At 41.8% G+C, this 21,702-nt stretch overlaps 1 protein-coding gene across 5 annotated transcripts in view; it reads right to left on the bottom strand.

The window, feature by feature from the left end:
* The window catches only part of HIBCH (3-hydroxyisobutyryl-CoA hydrolase), a 392,003-nt gene that overhangs the window by 292,274 nt on the left and 78,027 nt on the right, over window positions 1–21,702 (bottom strand). For all 5 annotated transcript variants that reach the window (XM_056535961.1, XM_056535962.1, XM_056535964.1 and 2 more), the window contains 2 exons: window positions 19,807–19,887; window positions 10,754–10,806 (listed from right to left, as the gene is read on the bottom strand). In XM_056535961.1, the coding sequence (XP_056391936.1) occupies window positions 10,754–10,806; window positions 19,807–19,887 (134 nt within the window). The remainder of the gene's footprint in view (window positions 1–10,753; window positions 10,807–19,806; window positions 19,888–21,702) is intronic.

Below are 21,702 nucleotides of genomic sequence, written 5' to 3'. Positions count from 1 at the left end.
TGTATGCAGAATAACTTTACAATTGCATGTTATTAAAAAATATGCTTATTTCTTTTTCATTTTCCACTTTGAAGAAATGACCACTAGGGGTCTCCCTACCAGTCCTGGCAGCAAGCATTTCAGACTCATGCTGGAGTCCTAAACACTACAAGCTGTCTGTCTGCTTTGTTTACAAAGGAGAACACTCAGAGCTGCCAGCCTGCTTTGTTCACAGCCTGTTTGGCTGTGAACAAAGCAGGCTGGCAGCTCTGAGTGTTTAGGACTCCAGCATGAGTCAGAAATGCTTGAAGACAGGACTGGTCGGGAAAAATACAATAGAAAGAAGCATATTTTTCATTAACATGCTATTGGAAAGTTATTCAACATTCATTAATCTAAAATATATCAAAAGTTTATTTGATGAGAGGTATCCTTTAAAATATAATGTTAATGATCCTGTACGGTGGACAGCGTGAGTTTGTTCCAAACGCTGAGCAGCGGAGTACCCCTTTAAGGTCAAAATGGGCTTGGGCAAAGCCATTATTTTATAAGCCATGATTTTTATAATAAGCAAATAAAATTTTCTAATAAATTATATTAGAAAGGTTAAAGTTTTGTCAAGATGTACAACATATATAAAGTTTTTTTATCTGACAGTTCCCATTTAAAGAGTATATAAATAATAGTGTTTCCTATTCACAGGACTTCAAATACTGTTTTATAGATTTTAAGACATTTAAATGCCTAAAAGTTAACCATAAATATGCTAAATTCTATCTATCTATCTGTGGTACCTGTACCAGGGGATACACATCATGTCCCTAGGCAGTACTAGCACTGTCTTCATCCTGTGGTTTTCTAGGTGCAGCACAGTCTAGGATCATAGCCTTGAGATACTCTGATGTAAGTTATTTAGACTATTAAGCTAAGAACTATTAAGAAACATTAACTAATAATATGAAAACAAAGGCATGAAGCTAGCCATTGCACTGTAAAACAAAATGACTGTATTGTACAAACTGCAATTTCTTTAAAAGGGCTCTTGAAATCAAGAGAATTGTTGTTGCACTTGCTAGAAAATCAGGTCAGTCTAAAGAGAGCAGTGCAAACAGTCACTTGCAGATTTTAAAAGCAGGCTGCAGTAGATAATGCTTAAATCTGACTGATCTACCCATGAGATTTAGAGACTAGATTCAGTCATGCATGAAAGCACTGTATTATCCTGTAAACAATCAAATCAAGTGTCCGATGAATGTGTTCATGCCAGTCAACAACCACAGTAACTAATGGTCCTCTGTCTCAAGCTGATAGTATAATATGAATAGGGGTCAAAAATGAGTCGAAAGATCAGCAATACATTAAAAAAACTGAAAATACAACTGTCCAATCACAATGCTAACTATACTTGTACATTTTCATTAGGCTCTAACACTGACTATGATCCTTATGTTTTGTTTAGGAGCCATGAATCTGATTTAAGCCATATGACATATGGTACTGTTGGCATTAGGGTGTCTTAATGTGTAGAAAATCAGCAGTGTACTTTAAGAGGAGACAGATGGAAATCTGTGTCGGTGCCTTCCATGGAGAAGCTCACAGTCATTAATTTTTGATCCAATCTAATGCCTGAACAGTACATCTGGTTACATAATAGTGAAGCAGAATCTTTGCCTGAAATAAAAAAGTCTAGACCTAAACTGCTTCACCTGGCGAACACACTGAAAATACAAGATGCATTGTTATAGTATGCCGCATGGCATGTAAAAGGCTTATGCTTTGTACTTTTTTTTTTATAATTTACCTATGCTTTCATTTTCTTTTCTTTACTATATGTATTACAGTAACAGTTATTACATTTATAAACCCCTTGGGGACTCAGGGTTTTTCCGTTTTTGTACTTTTGTTTTTTCCTCCTGACCTTTTAAAAATCATAACCCTTTCAATTTTGCACCTACAGACCCATATGATGGCGTTTTTGTTTTTGCGCCACCAATTCTACTTTGTAATGACATCAGTCATTTTACCGAAAAATCTACGGCAAAACAAAAAAAACAGTCATTGTGCGACAAAATGGAAAAACAAAAACACAATTTTGCAACTTTTGGGGGCTTCCATTTCTCCGCAGTGCACTCTTCAGTAAAAATGACACCTTATCTTTATTCTGTAGGTCAATATGATTAAAATGATACCCTACTTATATAGCTTTGATTTTGTCGTACTTCTGAAAAAAAATCATAACTGCATGCACCAAAATCAAAATGTTTAAAAATATCCTCTTCTGACCCCTATAACTTTTTTATTTTTCCGCACATGGGAATGTTTGAGAGCTCATTTTTTGCGCCAAGATCTGAAGTTTTTCTCGGTACCATTTTGGTTTTGATCAGATTTTTTGCTTTTTATTCATTTATTTATGGTATAAAAAGTGACCAAAAATACGCTATTTTGGACTTTGGAATTTTTTTTTTTACGTGTAAGCCATTGACCGTGCGGTTTAATTAACAATATATTTTTATAGTGCGGACATTTACGCACGTGGCGATACCACATATGTTTATATTTATGTAATGTCCCAGTACAGGATATACTACTGTACAGTACCTAGGTCCTGTCAGGTTGAGTCCCTCATTGTCCTAGGGGCTCTCCTGCAGCGTCTCCCCATAGTAATAAGTCTAATGTTATGTATAGTGTTGTAAATATATTGCATAATTTTATGTATAGGTAAGTATAAAGGACCTTTAATGGTACCACCTGTTTTGTTCTCATGATGTGTTATGTTACCCAGAGAGCACCAGTTGACCACCTGACATGCAGCTTGACCTATGGGCTTCTTGCTCAGCCCCCCCCCCCCCCCCCCCCATATAAGATTGGGAGATATTACAATCTCTCTCTTCCACCACAAGCTCTCTGAGCTCTTACACCATCACTCCTGCTGAGGAAAAGCAAAGCACAAACATCACAGATCCAGTGTCCAGTACACCTAGAGGCCATAAAGCCTGCACACCAGCCACGTTGTCAGTAAGTCAACTCATTTATGGCTGCTGTCTCTACCAAAGTCAAGTCACTAGTGAAGTCAACTATAGTCTAAGTGGCTGTATTGAAGTCTGACCCAAAAGTACTGCAAGTCCCAGCAAGCTGCAAGGCCCTTTCCATGTTACTGGTCAACTCTCTGGGATTCTGGCTTAGCTGCAAAGACTTTAATAACTGTCTAACCTCAGTTAAGCTACCGTTAACCATAACCTGTTCGTGGATTCTTCTTGTCCTGCCTAACCTTGAGATAACGGAGATAAAGTTTGGGTGGTTATGATCCACAAAAACCACTATGGCTCATGAACATTAGTGGTTAACAACAACATCTTGCCCCTGGGGTTAATACCATCTGCCCCATCCAACTACACACTTCACGCCCCGTGGTCACCCCATAACTCGGGGTCACCACATTTATTTTTATTTACATGTTTGTTTGTTTTTTTTAAATGGGAAAAGGGTGATTCAAACTTTTATTAGGGAAGGGGTTAAATCACATTTATTAACTTTTTTTTTTACACTTTTTTGGGGGGAATGTTATAGCCCCCATAAGGGGCATTGCATTGATAACTGTTATCGGCGGTCGATTGCTCAAGCTTGGGTCTCAGGATTGGAGCAATCAATCGCCGATCGGACATGCCGGAGGCAAGTAAGGGACCCTCCACTTGCTTCCTAGCTGATCGGGACACCGCGGTTTCACTGCGATGGTCCCGATCAGCCTGACTGAGCTGCCAGGAATGCTTTTTTTACATTTTAGATGCGGCGATCAACTTCGATCGCCACGTATAAAGGGTTAATACCGGACATCACCGCGATCGGTGATGTCCAGTATTAGCCCCAGGTCTTGGCTACTGTTAGCCGCCGGGACCGTTCCGATATGACGTGGGGTCACGCGGATCGGGCGCAGGACGTACAGGTACGCCCTACGTCCCTAAGAGACTAAAGGGTCTGTCAATGAAAACTGCCTTTTTTTTTTTTTTTTTATATTACGTTGGGAATTACAAAAGCAAAAAAAAAAAATTAAGGAAACTCTTCAAGAGGATTTTGTACAACCCCTGGAGCAGGATCCGGCAAAACGAGCTGACCTTAGGACTGCTTGGAAATAGGCAGTCTCAAAATATGGAAATGCATTTTTGAGCAAGTTTTACTGAAAGAATGAGCATGTTCGTTCTTTTGTCGGAGTTTGGGGTCTGGAAATTCCCTAGCGTAAATGGTGCAGTAGAATACCATTGAGAACAATGGGAGTCTACTGCATTATATTTTCCAAGCAGAATTTGGAAGTGCAATTCTGCTTGGAAGATCCTTAGTGTGAATGGGCCCTAACATCTACACAATAAAAATGTCCCTTGTCTATCTTTGCTCTTGCAACATAATGCAGTATACAGTTTAAAATTAGTAGCATACAGTGTTCACTTCCCTTTATTCCACCGTTCAATCGTTGGTTGCCTCCCAAACTGGGACAGTAGTCAAGACAGGATAAGGAAAATAAAGTTGATACAGTGAGTCCCTGTTGCTTAATCGGCCAAGCCGAACACTCTGCTCCCCTGTGCATGGTCCGTCTCTTTAATGGGTCATGTGCATCCGATTCCAGTCCTCCTTCAATCCCTGACAGGCACCACCTATTTGAGAGTTCTGCTCCCTTTCTATGGTGCCTGAGCAATACTGTAGTTCTACCGAGTGAACAGGATTAATTTGTGGCAGTGGATGATGGCAAAAGGAGGGATGGGTTTGTGGAAGTGGATGATGACAGGGGGGATGGGTTTGTGGCAATGGATGATGACAGAGTGGGGATGGGTTTTGGCAGTGGATGATGACAGAGGGGGGTGATGGATTTGTGGCAGATGATGATGACAGGGGAAGTGGGTTTGTGGCAGTGGATGATGACAGGGGGATGGGTTTGTGGCAGTGGATGAGGACAGAGGGGCTGAGGGGGGTGGCTGCAGAGTGTGGATGGTACGGCATTCTTTTTCAAAGTCTTTTTTTTTTTATCCTGTAAGAAATGAATCCCAATACTTGTAAGCCTGGACCAAAACAAAAACGCAAGTCATACGAAGTTGGTTTCAAACTTAAGGTAGTGTCAAGAGCAGAAGAAAGCAAAAACAGTATTGCAAGTAAGGAATTTTGTGTTGGAAAAAAAAACAAGTGAGGGAGTGGCAGAAAATAAAGGTTGCCTTGGAAAGTATTCCAAAGGCAAAAAAATCTTGATGTAATTTAACGACTTCATATGGGGCTCTAGAGACTGAATTGCATAAAATGGGTTATGGAGTATCTTCGAAATGGTTACTTCGTAACACGCATAGGAATTCCCTTACATGCCCTTCAAATGTAAAGCATCGTGCATTGAAAATTTTGTTGCGTCAGCAGGATGATGTACCCGCTTCATGAATAGGTTTGCTTTATGTTTGCTGCTGTCACGATTCGGCAGGCTGGAGGTGGATCCTCTGTGCCAGAGAGGGATAGGCGTGGACCGTGCTAGTGGACCGGTTCTAAGCTGCTACTGGTTTTCACCAGAGCCCGCCGCAAAGCGGGATGGTCTTGCAGCGGCGGTAGCAACCAGGTCGTATCCACTAGCAACGGCTCAACCTCTCTGACTGCTGAAGATAGGCACGGTACAAGGGAGTAGACAAGAGCAAGGTCGGACGTAGCAGAAGGTCGGGGCAGGCAGCAAGAATCGTAGTCAATATGGCAATAGCAGGAGGTCAAGTACACAGTATGGACAAACACAGTAAACGCTTTCTCTAGGCACTAAGGCAACAAGATCCGGCAGGGGAGTGCAGGGGCAGTGATCAGATATAGTCTGGGAGCAGGTGGAAGCCAATTAAGCTAATTGGGCCAGGCACCAATCATTGGTGCACTGGCCCTTTAAGTCTCAGAGAGCTGGCGCGCGTGCCCTAGAGAGCGGAGCCGCGCGCGCCAGCACATGACAGCAGGGGACCGGGACGGGTAAGTGACCTGGGATGCGATTCGCGAGCGGGCGCGTCCCGCTGTGCGAATCGCATCCCCGACGGCCATGACAGTGCAGCGCTCCCGGTCAGCGGGACTGACCGGGGCGCTGCGGGGAGAGAGACGCCGTGAGCGCTCCGGGGAGGAGCGGGGACCCGGTGCGCTAGGCGTAACAGCGGCAAAGACCAAAGATTTCACAGAAGTTGCCAAAAGACCTTGTTGAAAAGATTATGTGATTCCATTCATTCATCATAAAACAAAGAAGGATCCATAACAATGACCTGGGAGATATTGGGAATATGGATGAAACGCCTATGACTTTTGATCTTCCAAACTACAGAACTGTGGCAAGTTTGGGAGAGAAAACTATTTTAATCAGAACCACAGAAAATGAAAAAACAACATTTCACAGTCGTTTTGTAATGTTTGGCTAATGGAACTAAGATGCGGACTGTCACTATTTTTAAAAGAAAGACTTTTCCTAAAAAAGTCAAATTCCAATGACAAATTACAGTGCGTGCACATATTAAGGCTGCATGGATGTAGGATAGAACAAAAAATTAAATCTGGAAGAAATTTGGAACGGACGACCAGGAGCAGCTTTAAAGAAAAAAACATCATTGCTAGTTTGGGATATGTTCAGAGCCCATACATCTGATGACATAAAAAAATTGGCAAAGTCTTCTCAGGTTACTTTGGCCATTATTCCTGGTGGGCATCATCTGTATTGCAGCTCCTATATGTGCCATTGAATAAACCTTTTAAAGTCTGTGTGCGAACAATGTGGAATAAATGGATGTCATCTGGTGAAGCCCAACTGACAAAAGTTGAAAATCTGATGAAGCCCGACATAGAATTGATAGCATCGTGGGTTTGTGATGTATAGGAAGACAAGGACATGGTGCAACGCACCTTCAAGAAATGTGGCATTAGTAATGCTATGGATAGCAGTGAAGACAGTGCTTTGTAAGAGAACGACAGCAGTGATGGTGAAAACTGCAAATTCAGTGATGATGACAATGTCTACGCTGATAAGCTCACACAAGCTAGCGCTGAAACTTGGTTTGGAAATACAGATGATAAGTAGGAAACCATTTTTGAAGGATTTGATTGAGGTAAGGTTTTTGTAGTTTTAGCTCATCTATTTTTATTTTTGAAATGTACCAGTAGCTGCTGCATTTCCGACCCTAGGCTTATACTCGAGTCAATAAGTTTCCCCCATTTTTTTGGGGTGAAATTAGGTGCTTATATTTGGGTCGACTTATACTCAAGTATATATGGTATATGGTTACTGGACTGGTGATGCCTACATGCATGGGTTTTGTATGCGTAGACCTGGATAAAACTACCAGCAGAACATGTCATAGTGGCCTACTGGGGAAATTTGTAGTATTCTGCATACAGCAGCAGGTTGAGAAACCTTCAAAATCAATTAGAATTTTGCCCCAGCAAGGGAGCTGGAAGTAGCAGGTTTGCAAAAAAGTCAATTTAATTTTGGCCAGCAGGCCTGGCTGGTCGCAGGGTGGTTGCAAAAGCAAATGCAGGAAATTTGGTGAATTTTGCCCTAGCCAGATGGCCCAGGCTTGGCTGGAAACATAGAAACATAGAATGTGTTGGCAGATAAGAACCATTTGGCCCATCTAATCTGCACAAATAATCTGAATCCTATCAATAGATTCTTGCCCTATCTTATGTGAAGGATAGCCTTATGCTTATCCCATGCATGTTTATACTCCTTCACTGTATTTGCAGCGACCAAAGTAGCAGCAATGAATTGACCATTACTGTTTTTTGACCACATATTGCCCCTGGCCGTAGGTACTACTCTACCTATCAACCGTGGCATGCATGGTACGGCTGTCTCAGCAAAATGGTGACTAGGTATGGGCCACCAAGGCTGGGCACACCCCAATAGTTGCCTGAAGGCTGTGGAGTCCACAAAATGGCATGGGAGGGCCTGTGCAACCAACAACTTGGCCAGGTAGGAATTGAGGTGCATTACAACAGGGAGACCGGGAGGATACTGTTGTCTGGAGGGCATGAATTACCCAATGGATAACTGACGAGATCGAGGAGGAGGAGGGCATGACACAGATGGGGCAAATCCTTAAAGGGGTACTCCGGTGAAAACCTTTTTTCTTTTAAATCAACTGGTGGCAGAAAGTTAAACATATTTGTAATTTACTTCTATTAAAAAATCTTAATCCTTCCTGCTGAATACTACAGTGGAAATCATTTTCTTTTTGGAATGCTCTCTGATGACATCACGAGCACAGTTCTCTCTGCTGACGTTATAATAATAACGCTTTATTTATTGTTGTCCTTAGTGGGATTTGAACCCAAGTCCCCAGCACTGCAAGGCAGCAGTGCTAACCACTGAACCACCATGCTGCCCTTAGCATACATCTGCTATGCATGGTTGCTAAAATGGACAGAGATGTCAGCAGAGAGCACTGTGCTCGTGATGTCATCAGTGTTCCAAAAAGAAAGGAATTTCCTCTGTAGCATTCAGCAGCTAATAAGTACTGGAAGGATTAAGATTTTTTTATAGAAGTAATTTACAAATATGTTTAACTTTCTGCCACCAGTTGATTTAAAAGAAAAAAAGGTTTTCACCGGAGTACCCCTTTAAAATGTGCTGCATATGGAAGAGGCATGGCTGATAAACAGTTGGGAGAAGACCGCATGGATTTTTCCAATCGTCCCAAAAAATGATCCCTTTTTTCTGAGTAGCAACAGGTTCTTAATCTAGCAAGTAAAGAAGACGGCATAGATTTTTACAAGTCTCCCAAAAATTATCCCTTTAATTGTGGATGATGGGTTGTGTATGTCTAGGCCTTGCTGGAAGTAGGGTGATGGTGGATTGGCGTTAAAAGTAGTAGCCAGTGTACAGCAGATGGTGGTGAGGTAGAGTTATCTGTAGCAAGCAGAGAGCAGGCATTGGTGGACTAGGTATACTTCTACCTAGGCTTTGTGATACTTGAGGTGCTGACGTAGAGGCCTAATTCCTAAATTTGGACCCTGCCTGTGCCTCACATTCTCTCAGCAAAGACAACACCTTGCCTGCTTTCCTGCATCTGGTAATAGTTGACCCTTTAAGGACCAAGCCCATTTTGACCTTAAGGACAAGGCCAATTTTCATTTTTGCACTTTCATTTTTTCCTCCTCCCCTTCTAAAAATCATAATGCTTTAAATTTTGCACCTACAGACCCATATAGGGCTTGTTTTTTGTGCCACCAATTGTACTTTGTAATGACATCAATCATTTAATAACAAAATCTATTGCAAAACAAAAAATATATATAGTTGTGCAATGAAATAAAATAAAAAACGCCACTTTGTAAATTTTTGGGGGCTTCTGTTTCTACACAGAAGTAAAATGGTAAAACGACACCTTATCTTTATTCTGCAAGTCCATACAGTCACAAGGATACCCAATTTATGTAGGTTTTATTTTATTTTACTACTTAAAAAAACTTCTGACTACGTGCATCAAAATTTGTATGTTTAACCCCTTAAGGACCAGAGCAATTTTCGTTCTTGCACTTTCGATTTTTCCTCCTCTCCTTCTAAAAATCATAACGCTTTCAATTTTGCACCTACAGACCCATACAAAGGCTTTTTTTTGTACCACCAACTGTACTTTGTAATGACATCAATCATTTAATGATGTGCTGTAAAATGTACAAGGTATACATGGGCAATATCGGTTATACAGTTTTTTGGTGCACATGACAATGCATTTCCAGAGGGGATTCCTCTCTTTGTCAGGTCCCTGATGAAGAGAGGAATCCCCTCTGTAAACGCGTTGTCCTGTGCACCAAAAAACTGTATAACTGATATTGCCCATGTATACCTTGTGCATTGGAAAATAAAAAATTATTACAGCACATCTCCGAAACTTGTCTTTTTCACCCCGGTGAAGCATGGTGGGTTGATGTAACAGTAAATTATACTCTCCAACCAGTTGCTAGGCAGTTAGATGACAGGCATGGCCCTTCCCCTGCTACAATGCAATTGTACACTGCAAATTATAATCATGGCAGCTGACTGGCACTCTGGGACTCACATGATAGAACAAATGTAATAGTAAACTGGGAAAATGACAATACACTGCAATAAATTACTATTGCAGTGTACTGTATAATGTCCCCTTTACAAATAACCACTACAGATAACTGTGCAAAAAAGGATTCCTCACACAGCTCTGTAGCTCATAAATATCTATTAGCAAAACGGTTAAAAAGAACTTCCACCCTATCGCAGTTTCCAACATCTGCTAGTTATAAACCGTTCTAGAACAGTGTTTAATTTAGCTTTTTTCCAGCACAGCCTTAAGCCTATTGGGTATGGAGTTCACCAGAGCTTCATTAGTTGCCACTGGAGTCCACTTCCACTCCTTCACGACAACATCACAAAGCTTGTGAATGGAGGAGACCTGATACTCCACCATCTTTCATTTGAGGATGCCCACATATGCTCAATAGGGTCTTTAGCAAGGCAGTGGTCTTCTTGGAGGCGTGTTTGGGGTCGTTTTCATGTTGGAATATGGCCCTGCGGCCATAAGGGAGAGGATCATGCTCTGCTTTAATATGCTACGGTACATGTTGGCACTCATGGTAAGTGTAGCCCTGTTGGTTGTTGTCACCTTTTAAATAGCTTCAAACTCTGTGCCCTATAAAGATATAATATGAAACTAAACTGCACATAATTTTGGATCTATTTGAAAAAAAAACAAAAAAAAAAAACACTCAATAGGTACACTCTAGGACTCGATTCCAAATTATGAAAATGTCATTTACTTACACCTCCCATTGTAATTCCATCAACAAGAGCAACATATGGTTTTTTGCAAATACCTGCGAAAAAAACAATAAAGGGTAATTATAAAACTCTGTCTTTGACATTTGTAACCTTTTAACTCTCTATGATGTATATATCTGTCACAGGCAAGTGCAAAAAGTGAAAAAAGGATTATAGCTCATCACTCCATGCTCAAGTTACCTATGATAATCCTTTCCGGTACACATGAATGCTGCAGCTGTGAGGCAAGAATAAATGATAACTAGGAAAAAGCTCCCATAGAAAGGAAATCCAGCACTCCATTAGGGTGTATTAAAATCAACTTTATTTATTAAAGTATTAAAAAAAACTTCCTGGCAGACTACAAAAAGGTTTTAATACTTTTGTAAATAAAATTGGACATCTTAATACACCCTTTAGAAGTGTTGGATTTCCTCCCTACACTAGTCACTCCAACAGTAAAGGGACTAGTTTTGGCACTGTTTTACCTCTGGACAGCATTCATACCTGAGCCATCTGTAGAAATCTTTACATCTTTATTTCCAATAGTGTAAATACAAATGTGCAGCGAGAGGACATAAAAACAGATCACAGGAAGGATACCAGCCACCAGGTAAGTGGCACTATTCTTTATGTCAGAATTGCTGTAATGATCAGTACATGGTGCTCTCACTCCTGAGCCCTGCTGTGCATCCACATAGGGGTATTTCCATACATTACAAATTTTGGGGGTCTTTTTTTCCTTTTACTTCTTGGGAAAATGAAAAGTATGGGGCAACACCAGCATGTTAGTGTAAAAATTATTTTTTTACAATAACATGCTGGAGTAGACCCCAACTTTACCTTTTCATAAGGGGGTAAAAGGAGAAAAAGACCCCCAAAATTTGTTAGGTAATTTCTCCCGCGTACGGAAATACCCCATATGTGGCCCTAAACTGTTGCCTTGAAATACGACAGAGCTTCGAAGTGGGAGAGCGTCAAAAGCATTGGAGGCCTAAATTAGGGATTTGCATAGGGACAGACCAGGATGCAAGAATTACACTTCCCTTCGATACCAAAATTACCCTACAGCAGTGTTAACAAAACTGGGTGCCCCCAGCGGTTGCAAAACTCCCAGCATGCCTGGACAGTCAATGGCTGTCCAGCAACACTGGGAGGAGTTGTTTTGCAACAGCAGGAAGCTGCGTTTTAGAAGCCGTGCCATGCCAGACATTTCTCATTTTTATTTGGGGGGGGGGGGTGGTAAATGTAGTGTTTTACTTTTTATTTTGTACAGTGTAGTGTAGTGTTTTTAGGGTACATTAACATGGGCGGGGATTCACAGCGAGTTTACTGCTGGGAGTTTGAGCTGCAGCGGAAAATTTGCTGCATTTCAAACTTGCAGTGGCAAACCCACCCCATGTAACAGCTGGAGGCACACTGGTTGCAAAACACAGAGTTTGTAACTTAACTCAAAGTTTTGCAACCAGTGTGCCTCCAGCTGTTGAAAAAGTACACCTCCCAGCATGTACGGACAGTCAAAGGGCATGCTGGGAGTTGTAGTTTGCAACAGCTGGAGGCACACTGTTTGCAAAACACTGAGTTAGGTAACAAACTCTGTTTTGCAACCAGTGTGTCTTCAGCTGTTGAAAAAACTACACCTCTCAGCATGCAGTGACAGCTGAAGGGCATGCAAGGACTTGTAGTTATGCAACAGCTGGAGGCAAACTACTACAACTTCCAGCATGCCCTTTGGCTGTCCGTACATGCTGGGGGTTGTAGTTATGCAACAGCTGGAGGCACACTGGTTGCAAAACACAGAGTTTGTTACTTAACTTAGTGTTTCCCAACCTGTGTGCCTCCAGCTGTAGGAAAAACTACAACTCCCAGCATGCATGGTCTGTCAATGCATGCTGGGAGTTATAGTTTTGCAACAGCTGGAGGCATACGGGTTGGGAAACACTGAGTTAGGAAACAGACAATGTTTCCCAACCAGTGTGCCTCCAGTTGTTGCAAAACTACAGCTCCCAGCATGCCCAGACAGCAGAAGATCATGTTGGGAGTTGTAGTTATGCAACAACTGAAGGAGAAAAGTTGAGAGACCACTGTGTAGTATTGTTCAAACTGTCGCCCTTCAGAGGTAGCAAAACTACAACTCTAAGCATGCTCAGACTGCCCAGGCATGCTGGGAGTTGTAGTTTGGTAACATCTGAAGGGCCAGATGTTGCCGAACTACAACTCCCAGCATGCCTGGGCAGTTTGGGCACGCTTGGAGTTGTAGTTTTGCAAAATCTGGAGCGTTACAGTATGGGCACCACTGTACTGTATAGTGGTCTCCAAACTGTGCTTTTCCAGATGTTACAGAACAACTACTCCCAGCATGCCTGGGCAGTCTGAGCATGCTTGGAGTTGTAGTTTTGCAACATATGGAGGCCTCTGTATAGTGGTCTCCAAACTGTGGCCCTCCACGACAATTTCCTAGAAGGCAGCAGTGAAGATCACTTACCACTGATCTTCACTGCTGCCTCTACCACTGCCTCCGCCTCCTCCGATCCCGCCGTTGCCTGCCCCTGATCCCGCTGCGATCGCCAGTCTCTTGCAGCTCCGGCACCCGCCTCCATCTTCCCTGACAGACATCCAGGAACGGGCAGAGCGGGGATTTCACCTTTAACCCCAGCCCCCAACTGCCATTGGTCAGTCAGTCCTAACCGACCAATGGCAGGGGATAGGAGGAGGTGGCACCCCTGCCACCTCGCTCTTATCCTTCAGGATGATCGGGACTGTCTCTGACAGCTACGATTATCCCTATTTTCCCGGCTATCGGGTCATCAGAGTGCAGATCCACCTGGAATTGCCGCAAATCGCCGATCTGACCCCGCCAGGCGTTGTCACGGGATGCCTGCTGAATGATTTCAGCAGGCATCCCAGGCCAGTCCCCCAAGAGCACATTTTCCCCCATCTTACACACAGACTTAGGACCGAGGTCCAAACACAGAAAGTGCAGCCTGGAGTGCTGATGGGGGTGTGTCCAGTCTCATCTAATCATAGCTCCTCTCACACTTAACTGCCATATGCTGTTGGTTGGACACCCCCAGCCCCCCCCCCCCCCACCCCCCTCAGCACTCCAGGCTGCACTTCCTGTGTTTGGGCCTCGGTCCTAAGTCTGTGTATAAGATGGTAGAAAATGTGCTCTTGAGCTTTTTTAAGCACAAATAAAACATAGAAAATTTCATTTTTTTTAACCAAAGTATATTAGAAATCTTTTTTATTTACCATAAGGAGTGCAATAGCAAAAATTAGTTTTAATGAGAGTGCCCATTTAAGTGGTTAAGGACCCAGACAATTTTCGTTTGCACTTTCGTTTTTTTATGCTCCCCTTCTCAAAAGCATAACGCTTTCAATTTTGCACCTACATACAGGGGCACGTCTTTTGCATCATGTCATACATTTTGTGGGCCCCAAAAATGAATCACTATGTTTAATATGTTTAATAGTATCATGTCGGCCATTTTGTGTATAATCTAAGTAGGCCACAAATCTGAAGTCTCATCTCTACAAAAAGTGTCAGCCTGAGTGAATGCTTCTTGTCTTCTTAGATATTTAAGGCTGTTTGGATAAGACAAGATCAGTGGGACCAGTTACATTTTCTAGACATTCACACATCAGTGTTAGTGAATCATCCATTGTATTATTATATTACTATTGTATTATTATTCTTAATTATTCTTATCTAGTTGGTGAGTCTATGAGAATCCAAGTTTTAATTACTTATATTTGTCACACCTATTAAATTATGGCTCCATAAGTCAAGTGTGGAATGTGGGTTTAAGACCAGTTATTGACAGTTAACCCTTAATGGTAATGATGCTAATTGCTTAGGCAATAGCACACCATAGTGTAAGGGTAGTTGAAATTACACCGACAAGAAAGGGATTATGGGTATTATAGTGATGTCATAGTCATTACCATATGTACAAACCCAACCTACATTCAATGGGGAATTCCAATTTAGGAGGGTGTGTCTAACTAATTAACCTCTTGAGGACCCATGACGTATGCATACGTCATCACACCCTGGGTCTTAAGGACCCATGACGTATGCATACGTCATGGTCTTTTCCTGGTCTCCGCCGCTCACCCGGCGGAGATCAGAAGCGGATCCCTGCTGAAATCCTTCAGCAGGGATCCAGGGCAAATGCCGAGGGGGGCAATGTAGGCCCCCCATGTCACCGATCGCCGCAAATCGCAAGGGAAATCGCCCTTGCAATCTGCGGCGATACCGGGCTGATCTGGGACCCGACCGCCTGGTAATTTTGCATGATCCCGGCTGTCACAGACAGCCAGGACTATGTTAAAGTATAGGAGCGAGGTGGCAAGCCACCTCCTCCGATCCCCTGCGATTCCTGTTACTTCCTCCCGTCCTGCCCGGCCCCTGGAAGTCCGGAGAGGACAGGAGGAAGACCGGAGGGCGCGGTGGGGGACGGGGGAGTGCTGGGGCCCGGCCCCGATACTTACCTCGTCCCTGAAGACCCGGATCCCGGCCATGAAGACGGCGGCGACAGGTGAGTGGATCTTCAGTCGCGGTCGGGCCCTTTACAGCAATGCACGTCGCCGTAAAGCGACATGCATTGCTGTATTAGGACCCTGTATACTACAACTCCCAGCATGCCCAGACAGCCCTTGGCATCTGGGCATGCTGGGAGTTGCAGTTTTGCAACATCTGGAGGTCCGCAGTTTTGGGACCACTGTGCCCTTCCAGATGTTGCAAAACTACACATCCTCAGCATGCCCTTACTGTCCAGGCATGCTGGGAGTTGTAGTTCTGTAACATCTGGCCCTTCAGATGTTGCAGAACTACAACTCCCAGCATGCCTGGACAGTTTTGGCATACTGGGAGTTGTAGTTTTGCAACATCTGGAAGTGCACAGATTGGGAACCACTGTATTAGTGGTCTGCAAACTGTAGTCCTCCAGATGTTGCAAACTACAACTCCAAGCATGCTGGGAGTTGTAGTTCGGCAACATCTGGCTCTAAAGATGTTGCCAAACTACTACTTCCAGCATGCCTGAGAATGTTGTGGTTTTGCAACAACAGTAGGCACACTGGTTGGGAAACATTGTCTGTTTCCTAACTCAGTGTTTCCCAACCCGTGTGCCACCAGCTGTTGCAAAACAATAACTACCAGCATGCACTGATAGACTGTGCATGCTGGGAGTTGTAGTTTTGCAACAACTGGAGGTCCCCGCCCTGTGAATGTACAGGGTACATTCACATGGGCAGGGGCTTACAATGAGTATCAGGCTGCAAGTTTGAGATGCAGCAAATTTTGCGCGGCAGCTCAAACTCGCAGCGGGAAACTCGCTGTAACCCCCCGCCCGTGTGACTGTACCCTAAAAACACTACACTACACTAACACAAAATAAAAAAAAAAGTAAAAACACTACATATACACATACCCCTACACAGCCCCCCTCCCCAATAAAAATGAAAAATGTCTGGTACGCCACTGTTTTCAAAATGGAGCCTCCAGCTGTTGCAAAACAACAACTCCCAGTATTGCCGGACAACCGTCGACTGTCCAAGCATGCTGGGAGTTTTGCAACAGCTGGAGGCACCCTGTTTGGGAATAACTGGCGTAGAATACCCCTATGTCCACTCCTATGCAAATCCCTAATTCAGGCCTCAAATGCGCATGGCGCTCTCACTTTGGAGCCCTGTCGTATTTCAAGGCAACAGTTTAGGGCCACATATGGGGTATCACCGTACTCGGGAGAAATTGCCTTACAAATTTTGGGGGGCTTTTTCTCCTTTCACCCCTTATGAAAAGGTGAAGTTGGGGTCTACACCAGCATGTTAGTGTAAAAAAATAATTTTTTTACACTAACATGCTGGTGTTGCCCTATACTTTTCATTTTGACAAGAGGTAAAAGGGAAAAAAGCCCCCCAAAATTTCTAATGCAATTTCTCCCGACTACGGAGATACCCTATATGTGGGCGCAAAGTGCTCTGGGGGCGCACAACAAGGCCCAGAAGGGAGAGTGCACCATGTACATTTGAGGCGATTTGCACAGGGGTGGCTGATTGTTACAGCGGTTTTGACAAACGCAAACAAAACCCCACATATGACCCCATTTCGGAAACTACACCCCTCACAGAATGTAATGAGGGGTGCAGTGAGAATTTACACCCCACTGGTGTCTGACAGATCTTTGGAACAGTGGGCTGCGCAAATTAAAAATTTTGTACAGCCCACTGTTCTAAAGATCTGACAGACACCAGTGGGGGGTAAATGCTCACTGTACCCCTTGTTACGTTCCTCAAGGGGTCTAGTTTCCAAAATAGTATGCCATGTGGGGGTTATTTTGCTGTTCTGGCACCATAGGGGCTTCCTAAATGCGACATGCCCCCGAGCAAAATTTGCTCTCAAAAAGCCAAATATGACTCCTTCTCTTCTGAGCATTGTAGTTCGCCCGTAGTGCGCGTCAGGTCAACTAATGGAGTACCTCCATACTCAGAAGAGATGGGGTACAAATTTTGGGGGGTATTTTCTGCTATTAACCCTTGCAAAAATTTGAAATTTGGGGGGAAACACATTTTATTGATTTATTTTTTTATTTTTTTACATATGCAAAGGTCGTGAAACACCTGTGGGGTATTAAGGCTCACTTTATTTCTTGTTACGTTCCTCAAGGGGTATAGTTTCCAAAATGGTATGCCATGTGTTTTTTTTTTTTTTTTTACTGTTCTGGCACCATAGGGGCTTCCTAAATGCAACATGCTCCCCAAAAACCATTTCAGAAAAACGTACGCTCCAAAATCCCCTTGTCGCTCCTTCCCTTCTGAGCCCTCTACTGTGCCCGCCGAACACTTTACATAGACACATGTGCTTACTCGAGAGCAATTGGGCTACAAATATAAGTATAAATGTTCTCCTTTTACCCCTTGTAAAAATTCAAAAATTGGATCTATAAGAACATGCGAGTGTAAAAAATGAAGATTGTGAATTTTCTCCTTCTCTTTGCTGCTATTCCTGTGAAACACCTAAAGGGTTAAAATGCTGACTGAATGTCATTTTAAATACTTTGGGGGGTGCAGTCTTTATAATGGGGTCATTTGTGGGGTATTTCTAAGATGAAGGCCCTCCAAATCCACTTCAAACCTGAACTGGTCCCTGAAAAATTGTGATTTTGGAAATGTTGTGAAAAATTGGAAAATTGCTGCTGAACTTTGAAGCCCTCTGGTGTCTTCCAAAAGTAATAACTCGTCAATTTTATCATGCAAATATAAAGTAGACATATTGTATATGTGAATAAAAAAAAAAAATATTTGGAATATCACTTTTCCTTACAAGCAGAGAGCTTCAAAGTTAGAAAAATGCTAAATTTTCAAATTTTTCATCAAATTTTGGGATTTTTCACCAAGAAAGGATGCAAGTTACCAAAAAATTTTACCACTAAGTTAAAGTAGAATATGTCACGAAAAAACAATCTCGGAATCAGAATGATAACTAAAAGCATTCCAGAGTTATTAATGTTTAAAGTGACAGTGGTCAGAATTGCAAAAAATGGCCGGGTCCTAAGGTGTAAAATGGCTGGGTCCTTAAGGGGTTAAAAATCTGGTAAACCAGATGTTAGGGACTGTAGTCTGTACTGTAGACTGTGCTGTAGACTGTGCGGTAAAGAACACACAAAGACACAGGAAAGAGGTCCAACCAGGTGAAAGCCATGTGAGATCCCAGCAGACGGACTGATCACACGGTACCCGACCCAATGGCTATCCATGACGATAAGATGGATCGTCCAGCGTTCCTAAGAGCCGAAGAGAGGTTCTTACATACACTTGGTAAGAGACACAAAAATGGTATTCCATTTAATTAAGACCAATTTGGATAATGTGGATAGAATTATACCATTTCGATTAGGGAAATAAATTAATTATTTCAAATAATTAATTATCTCCACATTGAGATAATAGTTTTAGGATATTGTGAGACTTCATTCTACCTGCAGAAGAATCAGGACTCATAATCTATCAAAGCATTAAATAATTGCTTAGACATTGATAGAATTCCTACTCGCCAAAGTAAGAGTTATAAGTATATTTCCCACACAGGAAACTTGTTTCAAGTTCTTCCTCCTAAAATATAGTCTAGAGAGATCATAAAACTCTGCTATTTGTCTTAATGTTTCACCAAGATCATGTATAGAAAATAGTCCAGAATGGGGTGGAAGTATTCTTCCATGTTTATATCCTTAGATGGATTTGTCCATTCTTGGAATCATGTGATGTGTAGTTGATTAGAAGGGGGCGGGGATTGTATTTAGCATTCCATATTGATATGTCTATGATTAGATATTGCCTATCTTAATATCATGAGGTTCCTCTGAATAGAGTGATATGTAACCTTTTTCTTATATGATATTCCTAACCTAGTAGCTTTTGTTTTAATTTAACAAGTTACTTACTACTCCCATGTATTGTTCTACTATATGTAGTCAATTAACAAGTTTGTAATGTTTACTAATATCTAATTGATATTCATTTGCATATATCATTGTGTTTGTTACTCATTTATGTTTATAACCTTATAACCAATAACTCTGCATACTTTTATAATACCTGTGTATTATGATATATTGCAAAACTACATCCTTAAGCGTTAATGTCATCCCGTCATAAAAAGAACTTGTTCATATCTGAGAAAACAGTCGGACTCAGATGTGAATTGTGTTGATCAGCTTTGTCTACAATTCACCAGGTCATAATTTTGATATTTTTGATAATTTTTATATTTTAAATTTTCCATAATTAATAATTTGTATGACCATAATTCATAATTGAGCTATTACTGAACGACAATCAACAACTGAACTTTGTAATGAGATCAATCATTTTATAACAAAATCTACAGTGTAACAAAAAAAAGATTTGTGTAATTTTGTTAATTTTGGGGGCTACCGTTTATACGCAGTGCAGTATTACTTTTCAGTAACAATGACACCTTATTACTACAACTCCTTCAGTGTAGGCAGTGCAAAAATATTTTATAAGACTACAATAAAATATTATGAACTTACCAATAGCATTATTAAGAATATACTCTTCTTTGAAGAAATCTTGGGCAAGTTGGCCACCAGTCTTGCCAGCCTCTGTAATAGCTGATATACACAAACACAGAAAAAAAAATGCATAGTTGAATTCAAAATAAAAAATCTAATAAATATAGAACAAGTATAAGGAGGAAAATTAATGAAATAACACCATAGGCCTTAACACAGTCTGCAAAACAATTTTTATTTTAAAGCGTAACTTCAATTTAAAAAAAATAAATAAATAAGAACAATTTTTGATCGGTCACAAGTTTTAAAGGGGTACTCCGGTGGGGAAAAAAAATTTCATATCAACTGGTGCAAGAAAGTTATACAGATTTGTAAATTACTTTCATTAAGAAAAAGCTTAACCCTTCCAGTACTTATCAGCTGTTGTATGCCACAGAGGATGTTGAGTAGTTCTTTTCTGTCTGACCTCAGTGCTCTCTGCTGCCACCTCTGCCCGTGGCAGGAACTGTCAAGAGAAGAAGAGGTTTGCTATGGGGATTTTCTTATGCTCTGGACAGTTACTGACACGGACAGAGGTTTCTGCAGAGAGCACTGTGGTCAGACAGAAAAAAAACTAAACAACGTCCTCTGTAGTATACAGCAGCCGATAAGTACTGGAAGGATTAAGATTTTTTAATAAAAGTAATTAACAAATCTAGAAAATAAATAAATATATATCACCCACGCTGGAGAAAACTGTGGGCTATATTCTTGCTGCGTTGCTCCTGTACGCTTTCCTGTAAGGCATATAACTAATGAATAATACAAAATTAGAAAGAATAGGAGTACGCGCTAGGAAAAATAGCAATAGTAAGATGGAAATGTGGATTGAATGGAACAGTGTCCTACCTTGCACTTAGTAGTATGGTACTGGACTGAAGCAGTGGTCCTCTGGAATGTGAACACAGAAAGATTTTTTAATAAATGAACGAGTGGTTATTATAAATAATGAAATGGGTAATAGCCGTTCAAGTACCTAAAATAGAATATGCTGTATATTACTAGAGGGTGTAATTGTATTGCGGCACTTTCTAGGAGTACAAGATTATAAGTCTTTCCACAGTGGGCCCATTTTGAGGGTGCTCCAGCGCTGCAAATTGTAATAAAAAAAGAGGTTCCTAGTTGCCTCCGGCTCAGGTAAAATAGTAGCGTTCTGATAAAGATAGGTACCTGATGTCCGTTGCTGGTTGGGGACGTCACTTTTTCGGGGTGATGGTCCTCAAACAGGAATAGCGGGAGAAAGCTTTGGCCGGTAGCGTCTCAGCCAGCTTCCATCCTCGTGGTAAGTAACTCGATGTTGTGAGTAACTGATAGTGACGTCACTATGGGGGCACGAAGAGTCCACAAAACTATTGACGTGTTTCGGAAACTTTCGAATTTCCTTCGTCAGGATACATGATGTGGATGAAATGGCCTATACTTATAGGAGGACGTGGACCAGATGTTTAACCCATGGATTTGTATATAGTTCAGAACTGGAGTTTCATGATAAATTGTGGGTACTACGATATTTGGTATTGCAATGGTTTTTTTAGGATAAGAAGCCAAACCGCTCCATTTCTTCATTAAGTCCAAATGGGGCTATGGAGTTTAAGTTAAAAATCTATTTGCTTTCTGATCGAGCTAATTGTGCAATAAAGTTTCCCCCTCGCCAGTGTGGGGCAATTTTTTCCAGGCCAAAAAAACAGGATCCTATAGCTGATTGTTGGTGGAATCATTTGTAATGTACTGATAGAGGGTGTCCCTCAAATCCCCGTTGTATGTTGTATATATGTTCTTTAATTCTGGTTCCTAGTGGTCTCTTCGTTCTGCCAATATAGGTTTTTTCACACGGGCAGATAAGGGCAAAAATGACCCCTATGGATTTACAATGAA

The sequence above is a fragment of the Hyla sarda genome, chromosome 8, assembly GCF_029499605.1.
Source record: "Hyla sarda isolate aHylSar1 chromosome 8, aHylSar1.hap1, whole genome shotgun sequence".
In the NCBI taxonomy this organism is placed as follows: domain Eukaryota; kingdom Metazoa; phylum Chordata; class Amphibia; order Anura; family Hylidae; genus Hyla; species Hyla sarda.
The sequence above is the reverse complement of the archived record's forward strand: the minus strand, read 5'-3'. Positions and strand labels throughout refer to the sequence as shown.